The 14,980-nt window shown below is 41.8% G+C and overlaps 2 protein-coding genes and 1 non-coding gene across 3 annotated transcripts in view; all 3 read left to right on the top strand.

Moving 5' to 3' along the window:
- Positions 1-738: 738 nt before the first annotated feature.
- trnar-ccg (transfer RNA arginine (anticodon CCG)) lies at positions 739-811 on the top strand. The gene has a single exon. It is a non-coding gene; the product is annotated as a tRNA-Arg (tRNA).
- A 10,057-nt stretch (positions 812-10,868) lies between these two features.
- Positions 10,869-12,662, top strand: LOC104957037 (anaphase-promoting complex subunit 1-like). The gene is made up of 6 exons (XM_010784635.1): positions 10,869-10,954; positions 11,103-11,176; positions 11,296-11,441; positions 11,523-11,680; positions 11,918-12,052; positions 12,435-12,662. Exons 2-6 carry the CDS (start codon positions 11,128-11,130, stop codon positions 12,655-12,657), a joined length of 711 nt encoding a protein of 236 aa, XP_010782937.1. The 5' UTR covers positions 10,869-10,954; positions 11,103-11,127; the 3' UTR covers positions 12,658-12,662.
- Positions 12,663-14,114: 1,452 nt separating this feature from the next.
- Positions 14,115-14,980, top strand: part of LOC104957115 (anaphase-promoting complex subunit 1) — a 4,244-nt gene continuing 3,378 nt past the window's right edge. The window contains exon 1 of the mRNA XM_010784729.1: positions 14,115-14,128. Within this exon, the coding sequence (XP_010783031.1) occupies positions 14,115-14,128 (14 nt within the window). The remainder of the gene's footprint in view (positions 14,129-14,980) is intronic.

The following is a 14,980-nucleotide window of genomic DNA, read 5'->3' as shown; positions in this document are numbered from 1 at the left end:
TGTAATCAGGTTATTTCTACTCTACAAAAAGAATATCTGGCGTGAAATAAAGTTTTTGGTGTTGACGAATGACTGACAGACTGCATACTTAACTGTGTCAGTAACTCCTTCTGCATCCAACAAATCAAATTCAGCAAAAGGTGGTCATGAAGAATTACACCAGAGTGGAAAATGAGGAGTCTGGGCTGATGGGTGTGATGGATGTCGCACAACAACTCAGTCTGATCTGACCGAGTTAACGCTCCCAGACAATATCAGTGTTACTCCCTGGGTGTTGTGCGTGTGTCAAAGTGAAATAAATAGAGGGGGTGAGAATGCTTTATTTATTAAATCTTAAAGGGGATGTTAAGAATAAAAGACAGAAAACACCAAAAGGGAAAGTGTGTCTAGGTCTGAAGCAAATTCATAACACACATTTTTGAAATGTATTATGTCTCCCCCTCTGACTCATACTTATCCTCCTCCCTATTTTGTGTGTCTGTATTTCAAAAATGCATTCATTGATTGAAATTGACAGTTTCTGCTCGAAAATCATCAATAAAAAACACAGTTTGATTCTGATTGATTATAAAAAGATGATAGACTGTTTTCCTGTGGTTTGGATCCTTGTTGTTGTCCTGTCAATTGAACGTTTTGAGGATATCTTAGGAAAACAAACCTGTTTCTTCAAAATGTCTTAATTTATTTCTTGTGAATGCAAGCAAGACAAATTATGCAGGTTTATTCCCTCTAATGTATAACCCAGTGGCCTAATGGACAAGGCATCAGCCTCCGAAGCTGGGGATTGTGGGTTCGAGTCCCACCTGGGTTGATTCATCTCTTAACATCATATATTTAAAACAGTTGCCAGAACAGGAGTGTCGTTAATATAAAGTTGCACAAGATAAAAACACAGACTGCAAATATTGATATACCTACAGGTACCATCAGACATGAAAGTCAGAGTACATGTTCCAACAATTATCGGACTATTTGTTGTTAAAATTGGCATTTTCAAACTGTCTTTTTAGAAAGACAAGGAAATAGACTTTCCAGTACTGTAACCCAACATATACCTCCCATGACAGACACCTCATTATATTTGTTTAGCTGCAGCAGGTTCACTGTTTTAACAGGCGCTGAGATTTCATTACAGCCGGGCTGCTGAAGCATCCGAGAGCAACAACTGTAATGATGACGCACTGCAGCCGACTCAGAGGGACTGAGAGGGTGGGGGGGGGGCTTTCATTTCATAGAGAGAAATGGCTTTAATTCTCCATGTGGACTGACACAGAAGTTGCTGCACATATGAATCGCTCATGGTCACTTTAATTATTTGCAGTCCATTAGCTATCCTGCTCAGGATCTACGGGAACATGCAGGTTATAAATGCAACAGATACACCTGTACATTTAATGCAATAATAATAACATATCCTACATTTGTGAAGCTCATCATTTGCATTTTGAAACCTGCAATTATAGTGGTTGTGTTTCATTGGATTGAAAGCTGCTTGTAATACTTTATCTCATGTATACTCTGAAAAATCAAGGGGTAATTTTATAGTCATTGCTTAAAACAGTGTTACTGTTAATAAGCATAAATACAGTTGTACTCATTCAACAATACAAATAGTTAATAAATCACACTTGAGTGTTTTTTTCCAGAGGGCTAAACCATTTAGAAGAAAAAATACTGGTTAGGAAATATTCAAAGCAAAGTTTGACAGTAAAGTTTCAAGTTGAGTACTGGGAATGACTGAAGTTATCATAAGTTTAAAAACAAATAATTTGTATTATAATACTTTCTACATATCTAGTTACAACTATAGAAGAGATATACCTTGAAGAGTAGAGTTAAACGAAAGGAGGGCCATGTCAATAAAATACAATTGTATAAAAAGCATCCAGACATAACATAACCTTACACAAGTTTAGACTAGATTCATCATCAATGTTTTGTCACTAAACCTAATTGTATTTGATACGATTATGACAGTTAATTAGGGAAAACTTTCCACATGGATTTATTGTATCATGCGGTGTATAGTTTATGACCATGCATCCTTCAAAATCCTGTGATTTCAAAAGGAGAAAACTCTCAAGACATTTTGACATGTCACAGCAGAAAGATGAAGAGTGGATGTCACTGACGACTCTCTTACATTCAGGTGTGCTGGTGACACAGCGTGCACAATAGCAGAGCATCAGATAAATGGTATGCGGCCATTATGATGTCATTACTCACATTTTATCTCAAAAAATAGGGTTAGGGTCAGGGTTTATGCCTCATGGGTTTTAGGTGACACATGAGGCATTCATCATCATCATCAGCTTTCATTTGAAGAGACTCTTGGTCCATTATTAAAAGACACACAACACTCAAATATAAATTAAAAAAGGCAGTTATACCAATGTTTCCACAGAGGTGACTGGTATCGTATAGCACTGAGACAAGGATAAAAGTCAGATGGATAAGATAGATAAGATAGATAGATAGAAAGAGAGAGAGAGAGAGCAGAGAGATAGAGAGAGAGATAGAGAGATAGAGAGAGATAGCAGAGATAGATAGAGAGATAGAGAGAGAGAGAGGAGAGAGATAGAGAGATAGATGAATGATAGGATCACAGGAGAGAAAGCAGAGAGACGTAGAGGAGCGAGAGAGAGAAGAGAGAGAGATAGTACAGAGAGACATAGAGAGATAGATCATTCAGGAGATGAGATAGAGAGATGAGAGATATTATTGCTACTAGAGAGATATTGAGAGCAGAGATAGATGGGAGAAGAGAATACCAGAGGAGACATAGATAGATAGAGAGAGAAGAGAGAGAGACCGATAGAGAGATAGATAGAGAGATAGAGAGAGAGAGAGAGAGAGAGAGAGAGAAGAGAAAGATAGATAGAGACCTCGAGATTCTGCAGATGAAGAGTTTATATATTATTGTGAGAGTCTGTAGATGGATGTAGATGAGCTGAGGATATAGAGAGAGAGATGAGAGGTAGGGATGAAAGATGAAGAAAGAATGAATGACCCAATTAGTCGATGACGTGTTCACCACGGTTACCCGCACAAGGAAGCATACGTAATCGTATTGGTACCCATGAGAGGCAGCCAGTAGTGCATCATGGGTAACCCGTTGTCTTTCGCTGGGTTAATGACAGCCAATGAGGGAAATTTATGTGTGTGTGTGTGTGTGTGTGTGTGTGCGTGTGTGTGTGTGTGTGTGCGTGCGTGCTGTGTTGCGTGTTGTGTGAGGTGTGTGTGCGTGCGGTGCGTGTGTGTGTTGGTGTGTGCTCGTGTGTGGTGCGTGTGTGTGTGTGTTGTGTGTGTGTGTGGCTGATATGGGTGTGTGGTTGCACTATTAAAGTTATCTGGATGGCATTGGCTGTACGTAATGTCTGCCATGGGGCTGAATCGGGTCAAATGGTATTTATGTATTAGTTAACTTTGGATGCAATGATCAAGAGGCTCTGGCGGTGTAGTTTGATCTGTACAAGAGGCCTGCGGACACCAAAAACAAGCATCCATTATGGGAACCTGTCCAGGTAGCCGGCGCGTGTGTGTGGTTTGTGTGTTGCTGTGTTGTCTGTTGCGTAAAGTGGTCCGTGTGTACTCCGTCTCTGTGTCTCCTGTGTTGTGTGTTGTGGTCTGTCATGCTACTAGTGCATAATACACACAGACAAGCGAGAGAGTAGCGTATATATTATAAATGTACTTATACTCGTAAATCAGCTCACACATGGCATGCTACTTCCTGTCAGAGCACACGCATCATCACACTCATCGGTCGTACCAGTTCGCACGATAGCTAGTTTACCATAAGGTTCCCAGAAGACGTGATACTGTTCGTCGCGATTGTCTGGTAATAGCTATATTAAAAAGTTAGAATCTGTGTCCACAGGCAATGCTACATTCAAATAGACACGATAAATAGCAACATTTGAGCGTCACCGACTTCAGCATGCCCATGGCAACATTACGTATCAGCATTCGCCATCACCAGATCCGTGAATTAGTCGGCTACAGAGCAGATCGTGCGCACAGATTATAGACACACACGTGCACACACAGGCATGTTGAAAACAGACATAGACATTCCAGATGTCACTCGCCGCCCGTACGCACACGCAGACAGTCCAGCAGAGGCTACTCTTCACCCACCGCACGGGTTTTGACACAGACACATAACTGTTTAGTATACTACATCATACAACAGTCGATCTATACATTGTGAACGCTTCAGAGTGTTTCTGATTGGTCTGTGCATTACATCCGCAACACTTCCCTTTTGGACCATGAATGCATCTCTGGGCCAGGCTCTCATGTGATCTCAATACGATCTACCGTATGCACCATAGCGTGACGATGCTTACCAGTACTTCATTGACTATGATTGCCTCGGCTTTTTTGGCTTTCTGCATCTTTTTCATATGCTAATTAAACTATCTCTCTCTTATCTAACCTCTCTCTCTATCTATCGTCTCTGATCTATCTATTTCTCTCCTCTATAATATAACATCTCTCTCTCTATGCTATCTCGTCTAATCTATCATTTCTCTCATGCTCATCCCTCTCCTCACTTGCTCTCTCTCATCTCTCTATCTATCTCTCTATCTCTCATCTGCTCGTTAGTAGCTTCTTTCTATCTATCTATCTCTCTCTATATTAGTCACTTTTCTCTCTATCTATCTCTCTCTCTCTATACCCATCTATCTGATGCTTATGTTGCTCCTATCTCTGTATGATATTCTCTTGATGCTATGTGTGGTATCTCGTCGGATCCTTGTATGCTATCTCCTCTGGGATGCTACTTCTCTCAATCGATTTCTTCATATCTCTGTCTATCTCTCCTGGCTGTATCTATTATGTTTTTTCTACATCTCTGTCCGCCGACTCTCTTGTCTCTGTACCGCGAATGCTTGTATCTATTGTTTACTCGTCTATCTCTCTGCTTCTATCATCGGTCTATACCTGTTTCTATCTCTATCACTCGTATCTCTCTCTTTTCTATCTATATATCTATCTATCATCTGTAATCCATACTGACTTCTTAATCCTTGTCTCAGTGCTATACGATACCAGTCACCTCTGTGGAAACATTGGTATAACTGCCTTTTTTAATTTATATTTGAGTGTTGTGTGTCTTTTAATAATGGACCAAGAGTCTCTTCAAATGAAAGCTGATGATGATGATGAATGCCTCATGTGTCACCTAAAACCCATGAGGCATAAACCCTGACCCTAACCCTATTTTTTGAGATAAAATGTGAGTAATGACATCATAATGGCCGCATACCATTTATCTGATGCTCTGCTATTGTGCACGCTGTGTCACCAGCACACCTGAATGTAAGAGAGTCGTCAGTGACATCCACTCTTCATCTTTCTGCTGTGACATGTCAAAATGTCTTGAGAGTTTTCTCCTTTTGAAATCACAGGATTTTGAAGGATGCATGGTCATAAACTATACACCGCATGATACAATAAATCCATGTGGAAAGTTTTCCCTAATTAACTGTCATAATCGTATCAAATACAATTAGGTTTAGTGACAAAACATTGATGATGAATCTAGTCTAAACTTGTGTAAGGTTATGTTATGTCTGGATGCTTTTTATACAATTGTATTTTATTGACATGGCCCTCCTTTCGTTTAACTCTACTCTTCAAGGTATATCTCTTCTATAGTTGTAACTAGATATGTAGAAAGTATTATAATACAAATTATTTGTTTTTAAACTTATGATAACTTCAGTCATTCCCAGTACTCAACTTGAAACTTTACTGTCAAACTTTGCTTTGAATATTTCCTAACCAGTATTTTTTCTTCTAAATGGTTTAGCCCTCTGGAAAAAAACACTCAAGTGTGATTTATTAACTATTTGTATTGTTGAATGAGTACAACTGTATTTATGCTTATTAACAGTAACACTGTTTTAAGCAATGACTATAAAATTACCCCTTGATTTTTCAGAGTATACATGAGATAAAGTATTACAAGCAGCTTTCAATCCAATGAAACACAACCACTATAATTGCAGGTTTCAAAATGCAAATGATAGCTTCACAAATGTAGGATAGTTATTATTATTGCACTTAAATGTGACAGGTGGTATCCTGTTGGCATTCATAACCCTGCATGTAGTAATCCTAGCAAGACATAGCTAATGGACTGCAATAATTCAACAGATGACATAGGACATATGTCAGCACTTCTGTGTCCAGATCCACTGGAGAAATTAAAAGCCTTTCTCTCTATGAAATGCAAAGCCCCCCCCACCTCTCAAGTCCCTCTGAGTCGGCTGCAAGTGCCGTCATCATTACAGTTGTTGCATCTCGGATGGCTTAGCACCGGCTGAATGCAAATCTCAGCGCCTGTTAAAACAGTGGGAACCTGCTCATGGCTAAACAAATTAATGAGGTGTCTGTCATGGGAAGGTATATGTTGCGTTACCAGTACTGGAAAGTCTAAATTTCCCTTGTCTTTTCTACAAAAAGACAGTTTGAAATTGCCAATTTTCTAACCCAACAAAATAGTCCGATAATTGTTGGAAGATGTACTCTGACTTTCATAGTCTGATTGTAACCTGTAGTCATCAATCATTTTGCAGTCTGTGTTTTTATCTGTGCAAGCTTATATTAACGACAACTCCTGTTCCTGGGCAAACTATTTTAAATATATGATGTTCAAGAAGATGAATTCAAACTCCAGGTGGGAATCCCGAACCCCACAATCCGCCCAGCTTCGGAGGCCTGATGGCCTTGTCCATTAGGACGCACTGGGTTAAATAGCATTAGAGGGGGAATAAAACGCTGCAATTAATTGTCCTTGCTGGGCATTCACAAGAATCAAATGTCAAAGACATTTTTGAAGAACAGCGCTTTTGTTTGCCGCTAAGATAGAATCCTCAAACGTTAATTTGAAGGACCACAAACAAGGATCCAAACCACAGGAAACAAAGCACAGTCACTATCCATCATTTTTTATATCAATCCAGCAATGAAAACACCAAAACGTGTGTTTTTTTATTGAATGATTTTCCGGCAGCAAAAACTGTACAANCGGAAATGAATTTCAGCGCGCCATGTTGAAGGACATCTCATTTCTCTAAATGCACTTCGAGGACCGAGGATCGAGCGTCTCTCTGGAGGAGCTATAACCGAGGACGGTTATAGCTCCTCCAGAGAGACGCTCGATCCTCGGTCCTCGAAGTGCATTTAGAGAAATGAGATGTCCTTCAACATGGCGCGCTGAAATTCATTTCCGGGTCACTACCGGAGGACCGAGGAGTCGAGGAGTCAAGAAGGGGGATTTGATGAAATGAGAAAGGGCCCAGGTCTGGCCGTGTCAGTAAGCCGGCCACTAGGTTGGACTTGTAGACAGGAGTGTTTTGGGTGTTTCACAATGACCTCTGGGGGTGAATGAGAAAATAAAACACCTATGGCCTTTGGGGGGGAGAAAATGAATAGGGAAACACAGGTGGACTCTGAGTCTGCTGAATTTTGGGTTCTGTTTATTGTGAATGTTATGCACACATGTGATATTACTGCTGCAATGTTTAGAAAAGAAAACTTGCATCTTGAATTTTATTTTATAACAGCACTACTGAAGGTATTGGTTACCCATCTTTATTAACATAATCTGTGAAGTTAATCTGTATTCATAGGACACTTTTGGTTAGTCAGTACGACTGAATGAACATTTGCTATCACAGTTTGACTGTTGTTTACTATTACAGGATGATGCTGACTAATCTGTCAAAACTCTTTACAGTTATTTAAAATTAAATAACTAGAAAAAAGGGGAGATGTCACATATGCATACAATGCATACAGAGCACAGAGTTAAGGCTGTTATGACAGTGTTGCGACATGCTTTACGGCATGCGAAGGACTGCTTTACTTCAGAGTAAGCCCGCCAGTCGTGTTGTTGCTGCCTACTGTAGTGTCTTGACTTACTGTATAACAAACCTGAGTCGTGAAAGATACTCGACCCTCGATCATTCTACAGACCCCACAAACGATAACGGGTCCCAAGGTGGATAGATTTGCAAACGAAACGCTCTGGGGGGTCAAATGGCTCTGTGTAATCGCCTCTATGCGATCATTTCCCGATAGATGAAACCATAGCCCCGCCTCTCCCCACCTCTGCTGCTCACTGCTGTAGCATGGTCAGTAGCTACTGCTCTGACCATGCTACAGATGTTAGTGCAAAATCTACAGCTCCTCTACCACAACCATCAGCAACAAGTGGACATGGAGAATTACATGAACTACCGCATGTTGCTAAATCCACCGCGGAACATAAACAGAAGGGCAACCATGCTCCGGGGTCTTCTTCGCTGCTTTTGGTGTATTTTGTGGCGGAAGTTAAAGCGCCAGTTACAGGCCCGGCATATGTACTACAGCGTGTACAGCGCTTTCAAGTGGTCTCGTGTGGAAGTACAGCGCCACTTACAGTCCCGGCATATGTACTACAGTGTTTCCAGCGTTCTCGTGTGAACAGACACGTCAAATGAAACGAATACATGTGAACGGAATGCTTTTTTGAAAACGCATAATGTGCATAAACGCAAACGTTCCCGTGTGAGCAGCACCTCAGAGTCTTGTCTTCCCCTGTGTTCCTTGTCGATTCATTGTGAGGGAGTGTGGTCGTCTTTCAACCAGAAGGTTGTGGGTTCGATCCCNGATAGGTAGCTAAAAACGCTAAGATGGCCTACCTTGGTCGTTGTCTGGTCAAAACTGGTCTTCAATGGCGTTAAAACGATAAAAACGCTGCTGAAGTTAATCCATAGGTAAATCCAATGTGTCTGNTTCGCAACTCAGGGTTAAGTATCTTGCCCAAGGATACATCGACATGTTGACTGCATGGGCTGGGATCGAACCCACAACCTTCTGGTTGAAAGACGACCAGTGGTCGTCTTTCAACCAGAAGGTTGTGGGTTCGATCCCAGCCCATGCAGTCAACATGTCGATGTATCCTTGGGCAAGATACTTAACCCTGAGTTGCGAATGTGTGTGAATGTTAGGTCCTAGAGTAAGGTACACTGCTCTGTATGAATGGGTGTGAATGGGTGAATGACATGTAGTATGTAAAGCGCTTTGAGGTGTCTTAAAGACTGGATAAAGCGCTATATAAGTACAGTCCATTTACCATTTACCATTGTCTTTCCTGTCACACTTCATTTTTGTCACGGTTAGTTTTGTCTGGATGCTACCTCGCGTTACTTACTCTTTGGATTACCTCGTGTTACCTACTTTTTGGATTCATGGTTTTGTTAAGTATTTTTCATTGTCAACAGCATTTTTTTGTTAATGAAGCTCGCTTTTTGTTACATTTTGAAACCCGCTTCCCTTTTAATCGGCATTTGGGTCCTACCTTTTCCCGAACCTTAACAGTTTCTATCAGTTGGAGTGTCAGCAGTGTCTTTAGTGTCAAAGACAAGACGGCAAGATGTGTTACCCATTATTTGTAATGACGGCAAGATGACTTCCCATTCGGCAATTTTAACACCTCGAAGATACATTATGCACATGTTATTGTCCATATGTTTGGCACTGATAGATGCAGGCACCTATGGAAAGAAAAGCTGCAAGTGACATTTGGTAAATGACGCAACAACCTCAACACCCCCAGGGTGTCGGTGGCTAATGCTGTCGAGTGCATACTCAAGCAGGAACACTTAGGGTCAAGGAAATTACGAAAGACAAAAATAAAGTTAAATAAATGAAATTGCTTCTTTGATTTCCGGTCAACTCTTTTCTAAATGCTTGATTGAAAGTAGTTTTTTTTTTTTTGTTTAATCAGATGTGTTTTTTAAGGTTAGATTGTTCAGCTCTTTTGGGCATTTTAAAATAAAGCAAAACTATAAAGAACCTGAAACAAAAATGCCCTTAAATACAAATGCAAAATTGTCAGTTTAGACGGAAACTATTGATGTGTCGTATACTTCATTATCTCCAGTGTAGCCATATTAGAGAAATCTGTGCCTCCAGTGGATATTCCTGTCGAAACCCCTTAAAATATAACATATTTGGGTAATTTCTTTATATAAAAAAAGAAGAAGTTGGTGATGGTGAAACTATTCTTCGATTGCACAGAGGAACTTTATTTATATTTTTGTTTTTTTAGTGGATGTTTACTGGAGTAAGACAGACCGTTCTGCCACCGCTGCCGTTGCTGACAAGGCCGCTAGCCTGGCTCAGACTGAGCCAGTAATCCTTTAGTAAGAGCCGTTAAACCACCACAGCTGCGACAGGCAAGCTGCCACCTCAAACCAACTGGACTGTTTCATGCCACACACATGGAGAACACACACAATCAAATATATACATCATCTATATAAAGACAAATAAACATACTGCTCTTTCTCTCTTATCCCTTATTTTCAAAATCTTATTGTGGATTTTATCCGCAGGTTGAGCTCCATTGTGTGTGTGTGTGTGTGTGTGTGTGTGTGTGTGTGTGTGTGTGTGTGTGTGTGTGTGTGTGTGTGTGTGTGTGTGTGTCATCCCTGCTTGTGTTTGTATACACGCTGAATAGAATTGAGTGTGTGTTTGTCCACTTGCAAATATGTTCTGATAATTCAACATGTGTTTGTGTGAGTGTGCGCATGTGTGTTTAATGGTTATGTCTCTGTGAGTATGAGTTTGTTCCGGTCTCAATAGTCTGTTGCACAGCAACAAGATATCATTTGATTCATGGATGTATTTTTACCAGTTAGTTGCAGAAATAGTGTTTGTGGCCTGCTCGGAGGAAATCATGTTTCCTTATTTATTTTTTTGTATTAGTTTTTTCTGTACGTAAAAATAAAGCTTAATGTTGTCTTTATTACTTACAAACATTACAATTGTTTGCACACATTTCTTCCCTGACTATCCCCACCTTTCTCCTCCAGGTGTCAAAGGTCTGGGCAACAAAGTTTGGACTTTTGTTAGAACGAAAAAACACAGCGACAGACTCACAACTCCCCGGGTACACACCATACACTCTGACACACGTAGACACACATCCAAGTGTCTCACAGACAAATCTCAAAAACCTGAACAGATTTGTTTACATTAAAGACATTCTCCTTGGTTTGAAGGGTAACAAAATAACTGAGCCCGTTTTCTCTCCACAGGGAATCTCTCCCCACAGTCTTCAGCATGCTGCATCCTCTCGACGAGATTGCACCAATAGTGTGTAAACCTACAGGTATGACAAAAACACATATTCCTCTCCCGCTCTCGCTTTCTCTTTCTCTTAATCTGTTTCGCATATTCAATGTCTGTGTCAGAAGTTTTCTCTTCAAGTTGAAATACGTTTTGTTTCAGGTCTGATTGAAAACTCCCGTGTGCAGTATGCATCGGATGCCACCATGAAGATAGTGTTCAGCTGCTGCCAGCCCTCTATAGTTGTCTCCTATGACACTGTACAGGGAATACACTCTGTCTGGGCCCTGCGCAAAGTCACACAGGATGTGAGTGATCACACAGACACACCTGCAAAACCCCACAGTGAGTCTACCTGTGTCTAACCTTGAGCCTCTCACCTCCATCAGGAGCGATTTTCAGTCCTGCGGTGTACAGCAGATCCGGTTAGCACTCCTTTGGGTCTGAAGGCATCGGCCTTACTGACCTCTCACCTCCGTAATATCTCACGCCTGGACTCCCCCGGAGGCAGTGGGGTGACCGGGCTTGGCCCAGGAACAGCAGCAAGGTATACGCTTTAATATGGGAGGCGTCTGGCCTTGTTATGTCCATTTATTTATATTTAACTTTCATGTTAGGAATGTTTCACAGAGACAAGGTCTGTTTTTAAAAACAAAACATGGCAAAGTTAGCAGTAATGTCAATCAGCGGTTTAATTCAAATGCACACAGGGACGTACAAACATGAAGAATAAGCACAACAACTAAGACCATCTCTGATCCCATCCTTATTTTTCTGCTCTTAGTTGTGCCATTGCCAGCTCTCCTCTCCACTACACCGTTCTGCACGGCCACCCGAGCAGAATGATAACGTCTTCTTCACCAGGGATACACCCCCGGGTTCACTCCTCCCCGATAATATCCAACATGGCTGCCCTCAGGTGAGTTGGACTTTGGGGAAGCTCGTAACAAGACTTAAGTGCCTGATTCAAAAATTGCCTTAAGAACATTGAATGTAAAAGCTAAACAAGCCTTATTAGCACAACTGTTAGGAGATCAGAATGTGTAAGTCAGTATGGACATAGGAGTATTGTTTTTAAATGCCATTATATGCATCAGACAAATCTTAAAAAGATGCATTTTTTTCTTTAATAATGGACTCTATTACCGACTATACAAATTTGCTTCAACGCCTTCTGCAATTGGCAGAATCTTGTGCATGTTCTGATTGTAAATAACAGGATACAGGAAACAATATGCTCCTCAACACCACTAGTTGTCAAGATAATGTCCTTTTTCTCCTCCTCCATCCTTTCATGGCAGCCGGGCCCATCCTCCAGGCATGGCGACTCCATCCTTTACTGGTGCGGCTCGTTTCAACACTTCCTTCTACACCTATTCCCCCAGGGGGCACCCCGGCCTGCTGCCCTCTGCCAACAGCACGGTCAACGAGACGCTGCTGGTGCCGGAGATGGAGCCCATCTTGCCCGACCTGTGCATCGAGCAGCTGTGGAGCGAGACCGTCACAGCTGGTTGCTACAGGTAATGACCAGGACCGAACCCTCATGGAAACTGATGACATGTCTGTGCAGACAGATGTTCAATTTAATGACAATTATGAAGAGATTTATGATAATGTTCTTCTAAGTGATGGCTTTTATTCATGCAAGTTCAGGACCAGGCTACTTAGCTTTTTCAGCTTTTCTTAGTTATTTTTTCCACAGGGTTCAATTTTAGGGCCCCTGCTTTTCTCATTGTACCTGCTGCCCCTGGGTTCCATCTTGAGGAAGCATGGTATCTCCTTCCATTGTTATGCTGATGACAGCCAGATCTATGTGCCACTAAAAAAGAAGGATGCTTTCTCTCTGCAACCGCTTCTGTTATGTCTTGAAGACATTAAAGCCTGGATGTCTTTAAACTTTTTAAAATTCAATGAAAATAAGACAGAAGTGATGGTGTTCGGTCCCAGTGGCTCATGTAAACCCCCTCCTGTTGACTTGGGCCCCTTGATGCATTACAGGAAGCCAACAGTGACAAACTTGGGTTTTAAGATGGACAGTGATTTTAAACTTGACCGGCAAATTGGGGCAGTAGTGAAGTCCAGCTTTTTTTATCTTAGGCAGCTGGCAAAGGTGAAGCCCTTCCTTGGACACAAGCACTTTGAAATAGTAATCCATGCCTTTTGGCAACACGACTTTTCGTTTGACGGACGTCAAACGAAAAGTATGACCTTGTTCTTTCGTCGACCTCTATCGATTGCCCCGTCTTCGGCGCGCAGGAAGAACTGCGGTCGCCCAGGTCTGTATCTGTAGTTTTGCGGTATTTGTAATAAGTGCACCGACGGTCAAAAGGAAACCGTATCCCCGTCCCGTATAGATTCTATGAAAGCTCACCCTTGTACTCTCCCCATCCTAACGCGACTGCGCACAACAATTTCGTTCTCGCTCTTTTTCTCACATCAACAACAAAAGTTTAGACAATTAGTTTCTCCAGGCGGCGCTTTTTGCGCCTCTAGAGCTGGTTAGTCTCAACGAACGTAACTGAACAGTCACCACAAACAACATGACAGTATAACATTCTAAGCCAGGCAATGCTTTGTTTGGAATGTCTTCGGAAGTTTAACCTTTGTAAATTCTACTTGAAGCTGGAGGCCCCCCCAGGAATGATATCATAACTCCTCGACTAACTCGTCACGGACACTATAGAGGGTCTTTTTTTTCGTGGATTTGATGCTGTACGTCTCGGGATGCACTTCTCGTCCATCTGGTTTGGACTTTCTCGATGTGGTAAGTATTTCGAAAGACCATACGCCCAGAACCTTTGTTTCGTCTCTTTATACATACTGGCAATCACCCGGTGTCCACGCTTCGAGAGAGGTCTCGAATGCACAGCGCCTTCGGGTTAAGAGCCCTGGCCCCTTTACCCTCGTTATAAGAGCGGTCGCGTTCGTTGCTCGGGAGGCTTGTTGGGAGTGTGGATATGTTACACTGTGCATTCGGTACGATGACTACAGACCTGTAAAACAGTCCCTACGGTGTTGATTCTAGGTCGTCTTGTATGGTGTATTACATTTATTTGTGCGGTTTCATTACCTAAGTTGCGAAGCGCAGCCCGGCTTGGTGCGGGGGAATGACCACTATATTACTCGTGATATGGGCTGCCGGACGCACTCCGATAACGAAATTTGATATGGAGTTTAAGACAACGATTTTGAGTTAGAGTTGCAAATAAATATTTCGGGATAAAGTTTGTGTCGGCCTCGACTTTGTTTCACGACATGTGCGGTATTTTTTGTTTTGTTTTGTTGTTATTGTTATTTATTGTATATTTTTTGTTGTCTTCTCTTGGGTAACTTCACGTATATTTTTGTCTTGTCTTCTGTCTCAGAGTTACAGACCCAATTATTCGGTTCCTTATTTTACCCAAAGAATCCCGCTCAAAATCTTTTACCTGTCACTTTCCGAACAGATTACCAGTTCCCTCCGGTAAGGTGTCAAAAACCCCTGGCCGTCGCTTATTCCGAGATAGGGGAGACTCGAAGCAAATCTGGAGCCATGGAGGTCCTCGTCGACTAGTCGAACTGGGACTCCGTGGCCGTCCTCTCATTCCTGACCTCGTCAGAGACTCTCCATGCCGCCCCGCTCTGGCAATTTTTCTAAATTTTGTGTTTATTTCTTTCTTAAATTTTACCTGAGATTTTACGCTGTCCGTCTGGTCACCTCCCCTCCGATTTTACCTCATTACACGAGAGGAGAATGCACAAGGTCAAATCTTCCGCACGCCGTCGTAAAACCTGATTGACCCTCTGCCACGCCCTCCCTCCTGACCGACTGAGGATTTTATGTCACGTAATGTCTAATTAGGTCGGG

This window comes from Notothenia coriiceps, unplaced genomic scaffold (assembly GCF_000735185.1).
Source record: "Notothenia coriiceps isolate Sejong01 unplaced genomic scaffold, NC01 NC01_scaffold00026424, whole genome shotgun sequence".
Taxonomy (NCBI): Eukaryota; Metazoa; Chordata; class Actinopteri; order Perciformes; family Nototheniidae; genus Notothenia; species Notothenia coriiceps.
The sequence above is the reverse complement of the archived record's forward strand: the minus strand, read 5'-3'. Positions and strand labels throughout refer to the sequence as shown.

Bases quoted from the DNA above. Each gene is read 5' to 3' on its own strand.
- LOC104957037 (XM_010784635.1), top strand. From the start codon at position 11,128: ATGCTGCATCCTCTCGACGAGATTGCACCAATAGTGTGTAAACCTACA. The intron at 11,177-11,295 runs GTATGACAAAAA...GTTTTGTTTCAG, and splicing joins AATAGTGTGTAAACCTACAG to GTCTGATTGAAAACTCCCGT. The intron at 11,442-11,522 runs GTGAGTGATCAC...CACCTCCATCAG, and splicing joins TGCGCAAAGTCACACAGGAT to GAGCGATTTTCAGTCCTGCG.